At 61.0% G+C, this 17,575-nt stretch overlaps 1 protein-coding gene across 1 annotated transcript; it reads left to right on the top strand.

Moving 5' to 3' along the window:
* MAP3K6 (mitogen-activated protein kinase kinase kinase 6) lies at positions 1-17,393 on the top strand. The gene is given in 42 exon segments (XM_035727041.1): positions 1-31; positions 624-768; positions 1,061-1,149; positions 1,490-1,540; positions 2,007-2,084; positions 2,087-2,132; positions 2,328-2,332; positions 3,213-3,284; positions 3,287-3,344; positions 3,480-3,607; positions 4,431-4,502; positions 4,505-4,650; positions 5,027-5,035; positions 6,340-6,745; positions 8,036-8,175; positions 8,257-8,280; positions 8,529-8,719; positions 8,835-9,003; positions 9,321-9,427; positions 9,848-10,018; positions 10,104-10,216; positions 10,835-10,994; positions 11,219-11,381; positions 11,462-11,569; positions 11,693-11,742; positions 11,834-11,929; positions 12,075-12,162; positions 12,246-12,379; positions 12,625-12,752; positions 13,006-13,142; positions 13,477-13,582; positions 14,069-14,226; positions 14,329-14,521; positions 14,612-14,750; positions 15,049-15,208; positions 15,376-15,552; positions 15,825-15,930; positions 16,167-16,338; positions 16,440-16,552; positions 16,649-16,722; positions 17,015-17,091; positions 17,240-17,393. Coding segments are annotated over 42 exon segments (4,881 nt in total). The 3' UTR covers positions 17,331-17,393.
* The last annotated feature ends 182 nt before the right edge of the window (positions 17,394-17,575 follow it).

The following is a 17,575-nucleotide window of genomic DNA, read 5'->3' as shown; positions in this document are numbered from 1 at the left end:
ATGAAGTCACTTTGCCGAGAGTGTCTCCCCGGTGGGGAGTTTGGGCAAAATCTCTGTGGCTCTGGGCATAGAGGTGCCAGAGAGTGAACAAGCTATGTTCTGTCTCTGGGCCTCAGTTTCTCCTTGTTTATTCATTCATTTAACCAATGTTTATTGAGTGCCTGCTTTGTGCCAGGCCTACAACCCAGGGCCAATAATGACTATGAGCCGGGCTGCATAAGGAACAGAGGCCACACACAAACCACACCCAGCAGGACTCGTGGAGTGCGGCAGGTGCCCAACGAATGGTAGCCGTGGTCATAACACTTGACAAGGACCAGGGAGGGACCCCTGCAAGAGCTGGCAGGAGGCCTGGACCTCCACACATAGGTGGGGCTTCGCGGGGAGAGATGGAGAGGAGAGCATCCCACACGGAAGACACAGAACAAGCAGAGGGGCAAAGGCGGAAAACCCTACGTGAATCCAAAGGTCTGGAGAGATGGCTACAGAGCCCCAGAGACCGGGATCAGAAGTCGGGCTCCATCGCGGCCTCCAGGGCTGAGGGAGGAAATGCCTCTACCCTCTGCTGACTCTAGCCTGGGTGTGATGTCCCTCAGGAGTCAGGCTTCATGTTCTCCCACCAGCCTGGCCCCTTTATAAACTGGCATCCTCCCTCAGGGCACCAGCAAGATGGGCCTACTCTGGACCCCATTCTCCCTTTTTGCTCCTCTTCCTTGGGAAGCTGGCCTGCCTGAGGACCCAGGGCCACCCCAGCTGCCCAGCGTCTAGGTTGCCCTCCCCACCAACCCTCACTCCTTCCCTGGGTGTCCTTCTCCCACCCAGGCACTTAGCCTCAAGGAGCAGGGTGGGAGTTTGATCATCTGGGCTCTGCACTGTAAATTTATGCAAATAGATGCAAGTGGTGCCAACCCTTGACCCTTGGCAGCTCTGGAGGCAAGGGTCCTGACAACTGGAATCTGGGAGATGGAAAGAGAACCACAAAGGGGTCTGGAGGAGATATGCCCACTCCCCCATGCCCACCCTGTGGCCACCCAACCCTGCGTCTTCCTGCAGAACCCAGGGAACTGGAAGCCAGCCAAACTGTCCTCCTGCCCAGTTGTCCTGGAGCCCCAGGAAGTCATGGAGAGAAACGTGCTGCAGGCCCTCAAGGTCAGGGATGCCGGGAAGCGGGCAGGGGCCTGGAGTGAAGTGGGCAGGCTGGGGATGCAGCGATTACTGTCTATGCTGAGAGGCCATGACCGAGGGGCAAGGAACCTAGTGTGTGCCAGGCCCCAGGCTGGACGCCCAGCACCCTAAGGTTGACTCTGTGAGGTAGCTGGTTCTATCCCATTTTGCTGAGCGGGAACGTCAGGCCCAGGGACGATAAGCTGCGTGCTCCCAATCACAGAGCCAGCAAGGAGTGCAGCTGGGATCTGACTTCGAGCTTCGAGTCCCTCATTGCTCTGCGCACGGGGTGGGACTTAAGGCACCTTGGCCTCCGGGATTTCAGGGCAACCTGGACCACCTGGCAAGATGGGCCCCAAGGGTGAGCCTGCTGAGTGTGTGGGACCATGGTCCTCTGCTTTCTTTGTTTCTTTCCCCAGGACTAGACCGGGGTGTCTCTGCTCGGCTGCTGTTGAGCAATCCACTGTGGGGGGATGGAAGGTTGGGAGAAGTTGGGGGGGGATTAGGAGAGGGGCCTGGGCACCTCCCCTCTGGTTTGTGGGCCTTGGAAGTACTCAGACCTCAGAGCCAACACTCTGTCTTTTCCTGGGGCAGGAGACCCAGCGCCCCTGCTGTGGTGCCTGGAGGCAGCCTTCGCGGGAGACAGGAACTTGGCATCAGGTGGTGCTGGGGTGTCGATCGGCCGCCAGACATGGCCCAGCCCTCCGTAGAGCCTCTCTTCAGGGGCCCGATGGAGCTGAGAGGGCTCCCAGGGTCCCACCCTTGGCCTGTTCCATTGTCTGCAGGGTGAGGGTTGGCAACACCCCTTGGCAACTCCCCTCAGCCCATCTCCCCTTCTGTAGGCCCCAGAAGCTGCCAGGAGCTGCTGAGCCGGCGTGCCACGTTGAGTGGCTGGTGCTGTCTATGCCTACTCGAGGGCAGAGCCTCCCGGCTTGTTGTGACAAGGACACCAAAGAAGTCGGGGGCTGGTGAGTGTCAGGGAGGCTCAAAGGGCTCCGAGGCCAGGTCCAGCGGACACTTTTCCTCTTGGCCCCTAGGGGGAGCCAGAGCCCACTGGAGCCAAGGCCTTCCTCCCAGCCAAGGCAAACGTTTACTGAGCTCCCAGAGGGCTTGAAGTCTGAGAAGGCTTCACAGAGGAGATGCCATTTGAAAGGGCCTTGAAGGCTCTGTAGAAGTTCTCTAGATAGATGGGGGGCTGAAGAGCATTCCAGGTAGACGGAAAGACAAACACACAGGGAGGCAGGAGAGGACGAGAGGGTTTGAGGAGATCGTGTGAATGAGTTGAAGACAGATAAGAGGTCAGGCGTGTCGGTGTTGGACTGGTGTAGGTCAAGCATGGATTAAGGGCCTCTACAGAGGCCAGTTTATGGAGGGCACGGAATGGCTGACTGAGGAGCATGGGAGGCGATGGAGAGCCATGGAAGCATTGTAAACAGAGGAGGGACCCGGTCAGACTTACGTTTTAGGAAAAAGACTCGGGCTGCACCATGGAAGGTGCACTGCGGTGGGGGATAGGACCGAGGCCGGGACTCAGGTTAGGAGGACGGCAGGGGTCCGGGCCGCCAGGGAAGGAGAGGCCCTTAGACTGAAGGGTATTGAGGAGAGAAACTCTGTAGGGCCTGGGGACTGCTTGGCTTGCTGTGGGAGCTGGGGGACGTCAGGGTAAGGCCAGGACTCGAGCCTGGGACTCTGGAGGTGACCTCTCTGCTCTAATATCTTGATTCTTCTAAATTAGAGCAGGTTGTTTTGATCTGACTCCCAGCAGGACTGACCATCCTCCAAGGGCAGGCCCCACGTTTCTCTCATTTCGGTCACCCCGGGACTTGTCAGGCTCCGGCAGGAGGGGGACGGTCGGCAGAAGTTAGTAAGGGAATGTGGAGTTCATCACTATTCACAGGCAAAGATCACTCGGACTCACACATTATCAACAAGCCCCCAGTTCAAAGAGGGGGCAGGTGTCTGCCCACCCCTCACAGTGCGCCCGCTCTCTGCTGACCTGCCCCCTGCTTCTCCCCGTCTCCTGTGCTGGCCTTCTCTGCCTCCCTAAGTGTTCCAAAAGCAACAGGATGGTCCTGTGGGTTTATTCTGCTCTTGGTCTTCTTACAAAGCCGGTTTTGGAAGCCCGAGTCTGAATTCTGGCTGGGGAATGAGAATTTGCGCCAGCTCGCTTTTCAGGGTAAGTTCCCCCCAGGGCCCCAGGGGCCTTGGCGGGGGGGGGGGGGGGGGGGGGCAATTCGCTGGCACTCTGAATCCCCACCATGGGATCTGAGGATTCCTCCATCCCTGCCTCCTCCTTCCCCCCAGGTACCTGGGAGCTGGGGGGGGGGGGAGCTGGAGGACTTTATTGGCAACCACACTTTTGCCCACTCTGAGGCCTTCCGCCTCGTTGGGGAGGCAGATCACTACCAGCTGGTGCTGGACAAATTCTCAGAGGGCATGGCAGGCGCGTGAGCCTGAGGTGGGGCCCAGAGCAGGGGAAGAAGTTAAGGGAGGCTGGATCCTTCCCCAGTGCTACCACCACCTCCATAAATGACCCAGGGCAATTCCTTCCCCTCTGTGGGCCTCAGTCTCCTCATCTGAGAAATGGCAGTCATGAGATGGAATAGTGCAGGAGTGAACAAGTTGGGCTCTAGAGGCAAACAGTCCTGAGTTTCAATCCAGCTCTTTTGTTTACTAACCATGTGACCTTGGGCAAGTGCCCTCCGTGTCAGCTTCCTCCCCTGTAAAATGGGCAAGGAGGCCGGGAGAGAGGTTGTGGGAGCCATCGGAGGCCCTGCTGAGTGTCTGTGTTATCTGCTTTGGCAGAGGAAGCGGGAAAGGGTTTTTTTTTTTGTTTTGTGGGGTTTTTTTTTTGTTTTTTGTTTTTTTTTTTTCAGAGACACCGTGACTGTTGAGAGACTTCCAAGAGGGAAGTGGTTATGAGGAGGTGCCCTTGCCCGCACAGGCACTGGGAAGTCCCACCCCACTCTCCCCTACCCCACCCTGCAGACTTGTTCAGGCTGCTGGTGGGAGCTGGGGATTTGGGGAGGGGCAGGCGGGGGAGGGGCTAGTGGCTTCAGAGCCACAGTCCTGAGTTCAAGTCCCAGTAGCCCTGTGACTGGCCGGGTGACCTGGGGACAAGCCCCTGGCTCCTTGGTGCTGCTATTTTCTCCTGGGGCCTGCTAACATCCCCCTCACGGTTGCTCTGAGGCTCCTGCGAGATCATCTCTCCGAGGGGGCCAGGCATGGTGTCCCGCTCCAGGGTGCCTCCAACCCCTCCCGGCCAGGGGACTCCCTGAGCTCCCACAACAGGAAGCCCTTTACCACCCACAATGCGGACCACCATGCAGAGCAGCAGCAACTGTGCTGATTGTCCACGGCGCCAGGTGGGACAGATCACGCTACCAGGCCAACTTCAGTGGGTGCTACGCAGTGTCTGAGGCCACAGCTCCCAAGTATGGCATCGACTGGGCCTCAGGCCAGGGCGTGGGCCACCCTTACCGCAAGGTTCACAAAATGCTCACTAGGATACCCTGGCAGCTGGGCCTCTTATCTCTCCCATTCAGCTTCCGGACCCTTGGCTACCCTCCCCATTGCTAACTGCCTCTGCTCTCCTGCCCTCATTTAAAAATAAAATCACTTTAAACCTTTCCTGACTTGCAGGACTCTCCCAGTTACTGGGAAAAACTCAGGAGGGCAGAGCAGAGACACAGGGTTCAGCTCCATTCAAGGAAGACCTTCCAGTCAGGAAGATGGAAGGGTTGGCCTCGGAAGGTAGTGAGGCTTCCATCTCTAGAGGTGTGCAAGCCAAGGGCAGAGGAGCATGTAGTGGAGGACTTGGAAGGATTCAAGCATCCACTGACAGCCCCCTGGTGTCCTCCAGGTCCTACAGGTAGGTGGTTTTGTGGGGACACCTGCGCAGCATCTCACCCTGTTGACCCATGCCTGGGCCTTCTAAGTCATCTGTTCTCCACCCCTGCGTCTCTTGTGAGCCAAGTTCTCATTCTCTACTACTACTTGCCTGTCCCATTCGGGGCTGGTTTGAACTCAGAGTCAAGCCAGGAAAGGTGCATTTTTCTTCCACAGGGTAACGGTTATCCAGCAGTTACCTTGCTGGTGTCACATTCTAGAAAGTGGCAGAGCAACACACAGTTAAGACTATGGTAACTGCAGTCTGACAGGTAGTCCTGGGCTTGCCAAGTGATCTTGGAGACTCTCTTAAATCCCCAGCTCCTGATTCCAGAACCCACTGAGGTTTACATCAGACTGCTGCCTCACTAACTCACACTGGAAGGTTAGGGGTTTGGGGGGCTGTGCAGTTGTGGTAGCTCAAGGGCTGAAATTTCTGGTTCTTCTTCAGGTAGGTGGAGAAATATTTGTGTGGGGATTCAGGTCCCGTGGTCATGTTTGGGTGGAGGTCAGAGGTTAGCAAGGCTCCATAGCAGGTTAGATTCTGGGGAAAGCAGCCCCCTGGAGAAAGGGCAAAGACCTGGGCTCAGAGGCCAAGTACCACGTTCCTGGCAGGCCAGGAAGCAGGCTTCCTCGTTGCTAGTCCCTCCCCGCCTGCACAGCAGGGCCCCGGAGGATGTAGGCTCTTCACTGTGTTCTGAGCACTCTGATGTCTCTGGAGATCCACTCATTCAACAGATCCCTGCAGGGCAGGTGCTGCAGTTCACACCTTCCCCCCAGCCCTGGCCTGGGCACGCATCTTACAGGCGCCTGCCCTGATCAGACCAACCACTGGTTGGTCAGCACAGGGGGGCAGGCTGTTCCGGAAGCCGCCAGTCTCGGTGGTTCTGGCAGGAGAGGAGGGAGGGGAGAGGCCAAGTCCCGGGGCCGCTAGGGAGCGGCTCTGCCCCAGGGCCGAGGGTGGAGCTTTCCCAGTCGGCCGGGAAAGGGCTGGGCCCGGCCTACATGTGAGGGCAGGGGAGAGCGACGGCCGACTCTTTCCTGCGGAGTCCGGGTGGTGGAAACGCTCGGACCGATTCCCGGGATCCCTTACGTGACTCTGAGCCGCGGATCACTGGATGTCCCCGATTCCCGGGACCTAATCCCCGACTTCAGATCCTCAGGACCTTGCAAGTCCCACCCCGGGTTTCGCCCTGGGCTCCAGATTCCCGGAACAGGACCTCTGGCCGAGTCTGGATTTCCAGCTCCCGTACCAGATTCCCGATCCTGAGATCCCTGGATCCGTAGCCACTGGCTCCTGCCCCTCCCCGGGTGCCCAGAGCCGGGCACCCGCCGCCCGAGCGCTCCCGCACGGCAGGGCCGTGCCTGCGGTCCGGAGCCCTGGAGCGCGCCGGCAGCTGCTGGCAGGACCCGCTGGCCGAGGCGCTGAGCCGGGGTCGGCCCCACGCCGCGCCCCCCGGCCGGGGCTGCGCGCGAAGCCGGCCGCTCAGCGTGGTCTACGTGCTGACCCGGGAGCCGCAGCCCGGGTTGGAGGCCGAGGCGGGAGCCGAGGCGGAGCCGCTGCCCCTGCGCTGCTTGCGCGAGGCCTGCGCGCAGCTCCCCGGGCCGCGACCGCGACCGCAGCTGCGCAGCCTGCCCTTCGGCACGCTGGCGCTGGGAGACACCGCGGCGCTGGATTCCTTCTACAACGCGGGTGAGCGCGCGCTGGGGGCGGGGCCGGGGCCGGGGCGGGGCTTAGGGTCCCAGGGAGGGCCGAAAGGGGCGTGGTTCGGCGACTCCGGGGAGACCCCGAGATGGGTGTGGGGTCCTGGGGGGCACAAGGTGAGCTAGGCTGAGGGGTTCGAGGTAGCGGCGTGATAAAAGTGGAATTTAGGGGATCTGGAGCACGGCCGGGCTCGGGCTGGGACTTAGTGGATCCAGGTCCGGAGCCTCCGGGGTCCGGGGATGGGGCTTAAAGCACTCTGGAGTCGGCACTGTGCCTGGGGAGCGGGGTTAGGATCCCGGCGAGGCTGGGAGCGGGGCACAGTGTGGTATCTCAAGACTGGGGTTGGAGGGCTCAGCCTCAAGACGATCTCGCGTGGAGCTCGTGAGGGCGGATCTGGGAGGTGGAGCTTGGACTAGGGAAAGGGGCCGTACTTGGGGGACTGGACTCCAGGGTCGGTGACACACTACTTCCGAGGATCGGGCTAGAGAGGCGGAAAGAGAAACTAAGGGACCCTTAGGCCCGGGGTTCTGGGCGAGGGAACTTAGGTTATGAGGCCCCAGAGGTTGCGAGGTAGTGGGCGGAGCTGGAGGCAGGGCAGGGTCGCTAGGGGCGGGGCCAGAAAGGTGGCTCTTCCCGCGCGGGTCATCCCTCCCTTCCGCCAACCCGGACGCCCCGCCCCTGACACTTAATTTGTTCATCCAAGAGTCTGGGAACCAAGCTTGTCTGATGGCCCTAAAATCGCAGCCTAAAAATGAAGTCTGACTCGACCTCGAGGACACAAAGACACACATGGCCTTAGACTCACACGTCGCACATATATTGACTCATACAGGCCCTCGCAGACACTGTCACACACACAGATAGAAACAGCTATACACACACTGGCACAGCACTGTCTACACACGCGGCCGGTGCGGCCCCTTTCAAGAGACTGCGTTGAGGACTCGGGGTATGTCGGTGCAACACCTGCCTTTCAAATGGCCTGGAACAGGCTGGTGGCTGGTGCACAGCACCTCTCCTCCATGCTCAGTGCCCACAGGCTCTGAACAGTGGGATGAAGGTCCCAGCCCGTTGAGCTCCGTCCTCTCTGCAACACCACAGATATCATCTGTTCTGTATAAGAGCCAGAGGGACCTAGAAGGGGGAAACTGAGGCCAGAGCAAAACTGGACCCTGCTGGAGTCTCATGGGAAGGTCATCTGAGCCAGGGTGGATCCCCAGTCTCCTTTTCCACTGAGCTAGGCTTCATGGCTCAGGGCCTCCACCTGTGTGCCCGCAGACGTGGTGATGCTGGAGGTGAGCAGCTCCCTGGCGCAGCCCTCCCTGTTCTACCACCTTGGTGTGCGGGAGAGCTTCAGCATGACCAACAACGTGCTCCTCTGCTCCCAGGCTGACCTCCCTGACCTGCAGGCCCTTCGGGTAGGTGGCCAGGTGGCCAGTAGGGGCAGGCTTGAGGTGGGGGGGGACTACCCAGAATACCAATCTGACTGTCCCCTGCAGGAGGATGTTTTCCAGAAGAACTCGGTGAGCAGAAGCCACCCTTTGCTCCTTCGACCTCCACACCTTTCCTGGCATCCTCAGTCACCTCTGACCGCTCTAATTCCTCTGCCATCCATGTGACCGTCTGTTCCCTATTGCCAACCTTCGTGATGTGTGCCCCTTCTCTGCTGTTCCGGTCCCCACTGGTGCTGACCTCTGACCCCCCCCCTCACTGCCCCTCTCTAACCCGGTGCCAACCTCTGACCTGCCGATTCCTGCCTCCCCCCCACCAGGATTGTGTTGGCAGCTACACGCTGATCCCTTATGTGGTGACAGCCACTGGTCGGGTGCTGTGCGGTGACCCGGGCCTCCTGAGGGGCCTGGCTGATGGGCTGGTCCAGGCCGGGGTGGGCACTGAGGCCCTGCTGACGCCCCTGGTGGGCCGACTGGCCCGCCTGCTGGAGAGCACGCCCACGGACTCTTGGTAATGGGGTGCAGAGAGGGGGCACCAGGAGGAGGCTGGTGAGGGCACAGCGGGCTGGGGCTGAGGGACAGGCCCCATCATTCTCTCCCCCTCCCTCCTCGGCCGGGGGCATCAGTGGCTACTTCCGGGAGACCATCCGGCAGGACATCCGGCGGGCCCGGGAGCGGTTCTGTGGGCCGCAGCTGCGGCAGGAGCTGGCCCGCCTGCAGCGGAGACTGGACAGCGTGGAGCTGCTGAGCCCCGACATCATCATGAACCTGCTGCTCTCCTACCGCGATGTGCAGGTGTGTGGCCCTTAGAGAGGCAGGCGGGGTCAGAAGAACCCGAGTCCGTCTCCTGGTTGTGCCACCCCTGCACTGGTGGCTTTGAGCAAATGATCTCATGTCTCCGAGCCTCGGTTTCCTTACCTGTAATAGGGGATGATCATGTCACGATCTCCCAGAGCGGTAGGGAAGCTGGGGCACACGGTGGGTTCTCTGTGTAAGGTGTGGCGGGTGGGAAGATGCCGTGTCAGGGATGGGAGGGGACCCCAAACTCAAGGTTTCCGTCAGGGTCCCCCCCGCCAGAGGCCATCGTGCCAGTGTACGCTGCTCCCCCGCAGGACTACTCGGCCATCATCGGGCTGGTGGAGACCCTGCAGGCCCTGCCCACCTGCGATGTGGCTGAGCAGCACAATGTCTGCTTCCACTACACGTTTGCCCTCAACCGGTGAGTGGCAGAGCAAGGCTCAGGTCCTAGCCGCCTGGGGACATGGCTGTCTGCCGTGTGGGGTCACTGCAGTGTGGGACCCGTGCTGTTCAGGGACTTCGCTGACCGGGGTCACACTGATGTCACATGGGCCCTGTGGTTCTGTGACTGCTGCCTGGGGAGCGGTGGCCTGGCGCCGCTGCTGTCCAAGTGCTCACAGCTGCCACAGTCACTGTCCCTCAGAGTCACGGCTGCTAGGAATCACTGCTCTCTGGGATCATTACTTCTAGAAAGGCCGGTATTGACCAGAGTCACAGCTCTTCTGGGTTCATTATCATCAGGCCTTTGGAAGGGTCTCTGCTGTCCAGGGTCTAGGGGTTCGTGGATAGAGTGGGGCAGGGCCATCGGGTAAGCCCTCGGCCTGTGTTCCCCTTTCCCTAGGAGGAACAGGCCCGGGGACCGGGAGAAGGCACTGGCCGTGCTGCTGCCGCTGGTCCAGGGTGAGGGCTCTGTGGCGCCCGACCTCTACTGCATGTGTGGCCGTGTCTACAAGGACATGTTCTTCAGCTCTGGCTTCCAGGACGCCGGGCACCGGGAGCAGGCCTATCACTGGTAAGGGGCACCAGCAAGTGGACGGTGGGCTGGAGGATGGGGCTGTGGGCATCAGGCCAGCCCTGAGTCCCCACCCCCACCCCAGGTATCGCAAGGCTTTTGATGTTGAGCCCAGCCTCCACTCGGGCATCAATGCAGCTGTGCTGCTCATTGCTGCTGGGCGGTGCTTTGAGGACTCTGAGGAGCTCCAGCTCATAGGTGAGTCCCAGCCCTGCACCCTCCTCCCACCAGCAGGCCGCAGAGGGGCCCAGGGAGAGCGCGGGGAGAGAGGACCCCGGGCTGGAGCTGGGTCTGGCCTGGTCCCCTTTTGGACCTGTTCTGCCTGAACCCACATCTGGACACTCATACCTGTCCTGGGCCCTCATGAGCCCTTGAGGCCACAAGTGTTCAGAACACCTGTGTTCCTTACACACCGAATTCGACATACACTTGTTCCCCAAAACTTCCTTGTGCCTGAGCTCCTGCTCAGGAGCTGAGAGTCATACCGAAGTTTTCACCTATTTCTTTGTTGTTGTTTTTTTAAATATATATTTACTAATTAGAGAGAGAGAGAGAGAAAGCAAGGGAAGGGGGCAGAGGGAGAGAGAATCCCAAGCAGACTCTGCACTGAGCGTGGAGCCTGATGCAGGGCTTGATCTCACGACCTCGAGATCACGATCTGAGCTAAACCCAAGAGTTGGATGCTTAACTGACTGTGCCACCCAGGGACCCCTCACCTATTTCTATGTTCCTGCCCACATGGATGTTGCGGCCCACACCCGGGCTTTGCCCAAACCTGCAACCACACTCCCTAGGGCCCATACCCCTCTCCCCCAGGCATGAAGCTGGGCTGCCTGCTGGCCCGAAAAGGCTGTGTGGAGAAGATGCAGTATTACTGGGATGTAGGCTTCTACCTGGGAGCTCAGATCCTCGCCAATGACCTCGCCCAGGTGGCGCTGGCTGCAGAGCAGCTGTACAAGCTCGACGCTCCCATCTGGTAGGTGGTCCCCGCTGCACACCTGGCCTGGCCCCGGCCGCCTGCCCCTGCGCTGATGTCGCCTGGCATGCTAGCCTGAGCTCTGAGCCAGTGACCAGGCCCCTTCCAGACCAGTGCCTACCACACCCAGTGCCCAGGTTCTGGCTACACCCTAGCCAGTCTGCTCTCGCTGGCAGTGCTAGCTGGGGGCTTGGGCTGAGCTGAGGACAAGGCTGTGTCTGCAGGTACCTGGTGTCCATGATGGAAACCTTCCTGCTGTACCAGCACTTCAGACCCATGCTAGAGCTTCCCGAAGGACCCCCGCACCGTGCCCACTTCTGGCTCCACTTCTTGCTACAGTCCTGTCAGCCACTCAAGACAGCCTGTCCCCAAGGGGACCAGTGCTTGGTGAGGCCGCCCAGTGGGGGTGTGGGACCTGGGAGAGGGGCGGGCCCCTTCTAACCTACCCCCTTCCTCATCACCTGCAGGTGCTGGTTCTGGAGATGAACAAGGTGCTGCTGCCTGCCAGGCTGGAGATTCAGGGTACTGATCCCGTGAGCGCAGTGACCCTGAGCCTGCTGGAGCCCGAAACCCAGGTGAAGCCACTGCTGAGGCCCCTCACTCACCACTGTGCACTCCTTCTCCAGAACCTTTCTCCCTTCCCCAAACCACTCTCCCAGTCCCCCAGCATCCCCCTGAGAGCCACCTCCTTCTGCCAGGACGTTCCCTCCAGCTGGACCTTCCCAGTGGCCTCCATCTGCGGGGTCAGGTGAGAGGCGAGACCTGGGGCGGGGCCCGGGGAGGAGGGGCGCCGCCGGCCGGCCGGGGAGCGCTCACAGCGGTTCTTCCTCTCTTCCCAGCTCCTCGAAGCGGGATGAGCGCTGCTGCTTCGTCTACGCGCTGCCCCCGGCTCAGGACGCGCAGCTGTGCTTCCCCAGCGTGGGGCACTGCCAGTGGTGCGCGCAGCCTCGCGGACGGCCGGGTGCCAGGGGAGCGAGGGAAAGGAAGGGACGTGTCCCGTCGGTGCTCTCGGCCCAGGAGGGGACAGTCCCCGCCCAAGGTGCCCCTCCCGTCGGCCTGACCTCCCCCCCCCCCCCTCAGGTTCTGTGGCCTGATCCAAGCCTTGGTGACGAATCCGGATTCCACGGCGCCCGCGGAGGAGGCGGAGGGCGTGGGGGAGGTGCTGGAGGTGAGGAAGGGGGCCTGGGAGCGCGAGGGGCAGGGGAAGGGCTGGGGGCCCTGCTGAGCTCCCATCTCGCCCGCCCCCCGCAGTTTGATTATGAGTATACGGAGACAGGCGAGCGGCTGGTGCTGGGCAAGGGCACCTACGGGGTGGTGTACGCGGGCCGCGAGCGGCACACGCGGGTGCGCATCGCCATTAAGGAGATCCCGGAGCGGGACAGCAGGTGCGGTGTGCGGGGCCGCGCGGGCGGGCTCAGGGCCCGAGGGGAGGGGGTCCTGTGGGCAGAATGGCAGGGAACACGCGGGGAAGTGGTCTGGAGGGGCCTGTGGGCTGGGTGATAAGGCGGGGAAGGTCAGAGAGGGGCCTGTGGTGGGGGCAGGTCCTGGGGGCGTGGCCTGCCTGCTGCTGGAGTTGGGTGAGCATCCCTGCCCCAAACCGGCCTATTCCTCTCTTCCTCCCTGCCCCTAGGTTCTCTCAGCCCCTGCATGAAGAGATTGCTCTGCACAAACGCCTTCGCCACAAGAACATCGTGCGCTACCTGGGCTCCACCAGCCAGGGCGGCTACCTCAAGATCTTCATGGAGGAAGTGCCTGGAGGTACGTGCCCTGTGTGGGATGGCAGTGGAACTGGAAGTGTGGGGCAGGGAGATGGGGCCAGGCAGGGGTGGGGAACCCTCGGGGAAAATGGATCCTAGCGTGTGTGGGTGGGGTAGCCCAGAATTAGCTGACGCAGTGCACTTGGGTGGTGATGGAATCTGGGTCATGGCATGAGTGTGCCTGGGCCTTCAGCAGAGAGCTGAAGGCTGGAGTAAGGGGGTGCCAATGATGCTCTTGGATTGCGTCTGCCCAGGCAGCCTGTCCTCCTTGCTGCGGTCAGTGTGGGGACCCCTGCAGGACAATGAGAGCACCATCAGTTTCTACACCCGCCAGATCCTGCAGGGACTCAGCTATCTGCATGACAACCGCATAGTGCATCGAGACATAAAGGTAAGTCCTGCAGCTGGTGGGGTGGGGGGGCAGGAAAGACATACGGGTCTAGACAGAGACTGGCAATTTACATTAAGAAGGCCGACCCCTTTGCAAAGGGTGGGGAATTCATCAAGGAGGCTCCCTAGGGAGGGAGAGAACTTCAGACCTGAAGCCGAATCAGGTGCCAGCTCCCAGCTCCCAACACCCATCGTAAGTGGGATGGCAGAGGGAGGACACTGATAGAGGCAGGGTCAGGCTGCGATTGTAGAAGATGGGATCCAGGAATAGGGTCCAGTTCCGCCATCAGGAGCCCAGCCTAATGTCCACCGAGCACAATGTCCACTCTACTCAGGGGGACAATGTGCTGATCAACACCTTCAGTGGGCTGCTCAAGATTTCTGACTTTGGCACCTCCAAGAGGCTGGCAGGCATCACACCTTGCACTGAGACCTTCACAGGTAATGGGGTGTGGGGTGGGGAGTGGAGATGCTGACCTGGGACAGAAGAATTCTTAGGACTTCCAGGGAATGGTGTTTCTCCTGGCCATGGAGTTAGAGCCCTAATGGGGCACAGAACCAAGGGCAGGTGATTGAGCCAGGGGTGAGGTGATAGAATCTAGAACTGGAGCTTGAGTAGCTGACGATGGTGAATTTAGTGCCTGAAATGCAGCCCGGAAGTGTCAATGCGGGCAAAAGTGTGTGATGGGGTTCAGAGGGGATGATGCTGTCCAGGATCCACTACTGTGGGTGAGGAAGTCAGAATGTGATGGAGCCCAAGATGAGTGAGGAAACTCAGGATAGATGTTTGACCACCAGGGTAGGTGATGGGAATTGTTTGGATGACAGAGTTCAGGGTGGGCACCGGTGGCTAAAGGATGAGAGCCCCTGCCAGCCCCGCATCATCTCAAGCCCAGGTGAGCATTGTGGCTACCTCTCTTGCCCCAGGGACCCTACAGTACATGGCGCCAGAAATCATTGACCAGGGCCCACGAGGGTACGGGAAGGCAGCTGACATCTGGTCACTGGGCTGCACTGTGATCGAGATGGCCACAGGTCGGCCACCCTTCCATGAGCTAGGGAGCCCGCAGGCTGCCATGTTTCAGGTGAGACCCCTCACGGCCTAGCTCATGAGGTGGGGTGGGGACAGACAGAGCCCTGAACACCTCGAAACTTGACCTTTGTCTGTCCTCCCTGACCCCTCCCAGGTGGGCATGTACAAGGTGCATCCGCCAGTGCCCACTTCTCTGTCAGCGGAGGCCCAAGCCTTCCTTCTCCGAACTTTTGAGCCAGACCCCCGCCTTCGAGCCAGTGCTCCAGCACTGCTGGGGGACCCCTTCCTGCAGCCCGGGAAGAGAAGCCGCAGCCCCGGCTCCCCCCGACATGCACTGCGGCCCTCAGGTAACATGCAGGTGGAGGGAGTGGGCGCACTGGGGTGAGGGAGGGGGCTGAATGGGGGGGCCCAGGCTGACGGCCTCGTCCCTCCCTCAGATGCCCCTTCAGCCAGCCCCACTCCTTCAGCTGACCCGACCACCCAGCCCCAGACATTCCCACGCCCTCAGGCACCCTTTCAGCACCCACCCAGTCCCCCGAAGCGCTGCCTCAGTTATGGAGACACCAGCCAGCTCCGGTGAGAGCCCAAGGTCTTGGAGTGGCTTTGCCTCATCTGGGGTTGTCCCTGTACTCCCTCCGGAAAAAGTCCCCTTTGGGGGCCTGGGCACCTCGAGCCACTTGCGAGGATGGCATTGGGTGCCTCCTCCCAGATGCTCCGACTTGTAATTATTGTGCCGCCTCAGTGCGCCAGGCTTCTCTGTCTTACCCCGTGTGAGGTAGGCGGCCAAGTAGAAGAGCCAGGATTCAAAGCCTGGGGTGGAGGCGGCCGGCCATGTTGCCACCCGCCGTCCAGCCGCAGCCCCCCATTGCACTAGGGTGCCCGAGGAAGCCGGGGCCGAGGAGCCCACGTCCCCTGAGGAGAGTTGCGGGCTGAGCCTGCTGCACCAGGAGAGCAAGCGCCGGGCCATGTTGGCCGCCGTGCTGGAGGAGGAGCTGCCGGCGCTGGCCAGCAGCCTGCGCCGGAAGCAGGACCAGGTGGGTGCCGGCCGGCCGTGCGCCCCGGCCAGCGCCCCGGCCAGGAAGCCGGTTGATGGCCTTCCGCACGCCTCCCCCGCTCCCTCCTCCCCCCCCTCCCCCGCCCGCCCGCAGCTCTCTTGACTCAGTTGGGAGCCCACCCACTGACAACCCCTCTTCCTTCGCAGGGGCCCTGGCTGGGCAGGAATCATGTGGAACAGCTACTGCGCTGCCTCGGGGCGCACATCCACACTCCCAACCGCCGGCAGCTGGCCCAGGACCTGCGGGCGCTGCAGGGGCAGCTGCGGGCCCAAGGCCTCGGGCCTGCGCTTCTGCACGGACCGCTCTTCGCTTTCCCGGACGCGGTGAGGGAGCTTTCTTGCGGTTCAGACTGCCCAATAATAGGTAGTGAGCTCCCCGTGCCTGGCACTGTACAAGGACTTGATGTTGCAAGTTTGCATGTCTTCCCCAGGAAGATACAGCCATCAGCAAAGGGGCATCTACCCAATCCTAGTTTCCCAGCTCCTCCCTCTGCCCCAAACCCGCCTACCCGACTTGCCTCTGGCGCAAGACTTTCTAGGTCTCTCCAACTTGAGCCCCACCTCTGAGGCTCGCCACGCCCTTTCTCCCTCTCCAGGTGAAGCAGATCCTCCGCCGGCGCCAGATCCGCCCACACTGGATGTTCGTGCTGGACTCGCTGCTCAGCCGAGCGGTGCGGGTAGCCCTGGCTGTGTTGGGCCCAGGTAAACCAGGGAGTAGAGCTATCTTGCCTGCCGGCGAGGGTGTAACCCCCTTGCGGGCGTGACGTGCACACCGGAGGCCGCTAGGGGGCGTGGTTGGTGGGGGTTAGCCGCGACAGGGGCGGGAAGGAGCGGCTGGGTACCCAGAGCCTTGCGCCCTCTGCCGGGTGTTTGGGGGGGGGTGTCCCAAATGGGAGTTCTCTCCCTGCCGGAGCTCACCCAATCACTTGGGTTGGCAGAGGTGGAGACGGAGGAGGTCCCACCGAGGTCAGAGGAGTCGAGTAAAGAAGAGGAACCCCAGTCCAAGCAGCAGGAGACCTCGGTCCAGCTCAGCCGGCTCCCGGGGAAACCAGAGCAGGCACCCCCAACCCCAGTGGTGCGGCTGGGCCTCTTGCGAGCAGAGACTGACAGGTAAAGCCCCTGGGACTTGCCCCTGGCCTCAGGGCCAGCTTCACCCTCCCTGCCCCCCCCCCACTCCATTCTACCGGCTCAGCCTCTGCGCTCTCCAACAGGCTCCGAGATGTCCTGGCTGAGAAAGAACAGGAGTGCCAGGCCCTGGTGCAGCAAGCACTACAGCGGGTGAACGGGGAGGCCGAGATCTGCGCCCTGGCCCCCGAGCCCCCAGGTGAGTGGGACCTGGCTGGGGAACATTCACAGCAAGTGCGAGGTGCCTTCTGCCAGGAGGTACCCCTGCATTGACCACCTGACTTCTCCTCCACAGCTGCTCTCATGGTGGACCAGGGCCTGGTGCAGTGGCTACAAGGACTGAACGTGGATTCAGGCACCATCCAGATGGTGAGGGGGAGAGTGCTGGCCACCCTTGACCCCCACCCACCAAAGACTCCGTCTCTGCCCATCTTTCAGCTCTTCTCACTCTTTCCCTGATGCGGAGAATCTCAGTACTGGAAGAGCACTTAGTGTAACCCCCTCCCCCCCATGGTACAGATGAGAAAACAGGCCCGGGAGGGGTGTTACCTGCCCTGTAGCATATTAGTAGCAGAACAGAGCTAGTACCTGGGTCTCTGACACATCTTCCTCTGATTTTCTCTTCCACTGTTTCTGCATCCGGGTCTTTGTCCACAACCAGCTGCTGAACCACAGCTTCACCCTCCGTACCCTACTGACCTGCGCCACTCGAGATGACCTCATCTACACCCGCATCAGGTATGTCCTGAGCCATCCAGGGATGACCCATGCATATGGCTCCATGGTGGCCAGATCCTGACCCCCCAGCTACATCAGGCAGACAGTGGGGTAACAGAGAGTCCAGGGCCTTATTCTGACTGAGCCACACTGAGCCTGCTCTCCCCAGGGGAGGGATGGTATGCCGCATCTGGAGAGCCATCTTGGCACAGCGAGCAGGATCCACGCCAGTTACCCCTGGTCAACAGGAGGCTGAATGAGAGCTCAGAGATGGGAGGCAGGACCCAAGGATGGATGAATGGAGAAGACACAAGCAGCTTCTGATACCCCCACCCCAGGACTCAGGGCCAACTGGAGGAGGCCAGGTGGGTGGGGGCAAGGTAGGGCCCAGGCCTAGCCCCAATGGGGGGAATCAACCACAGAGATGCCCCAAGCTTATCAGATACCACGAGGCAAAGACTATTAAACAGAACACCTTTGTACACTTGGGCCTTCTGAGGTATGG

Source organism: Zalophus californianus, chromosome 4 (genome assembly GCF_009762305.2).
Source record: "Zalophus californianus isolate mZalCal1 chromosome 4, mZalCal1.pri.v2, whole genome shotgun sequence".
NCBI classification, from domain to species: domain Eukaryota; kingdom Metazoa; phylum Chordata; class Mammalia; order Carnivora; family Otariidae; genus Zalophus; species Zalophus californianus.
The sequence above is the reverse complement of the archived record's forward strand: the minus strand, read 5'-3'. Positions and strand labels throughout refer to the sequence as shown.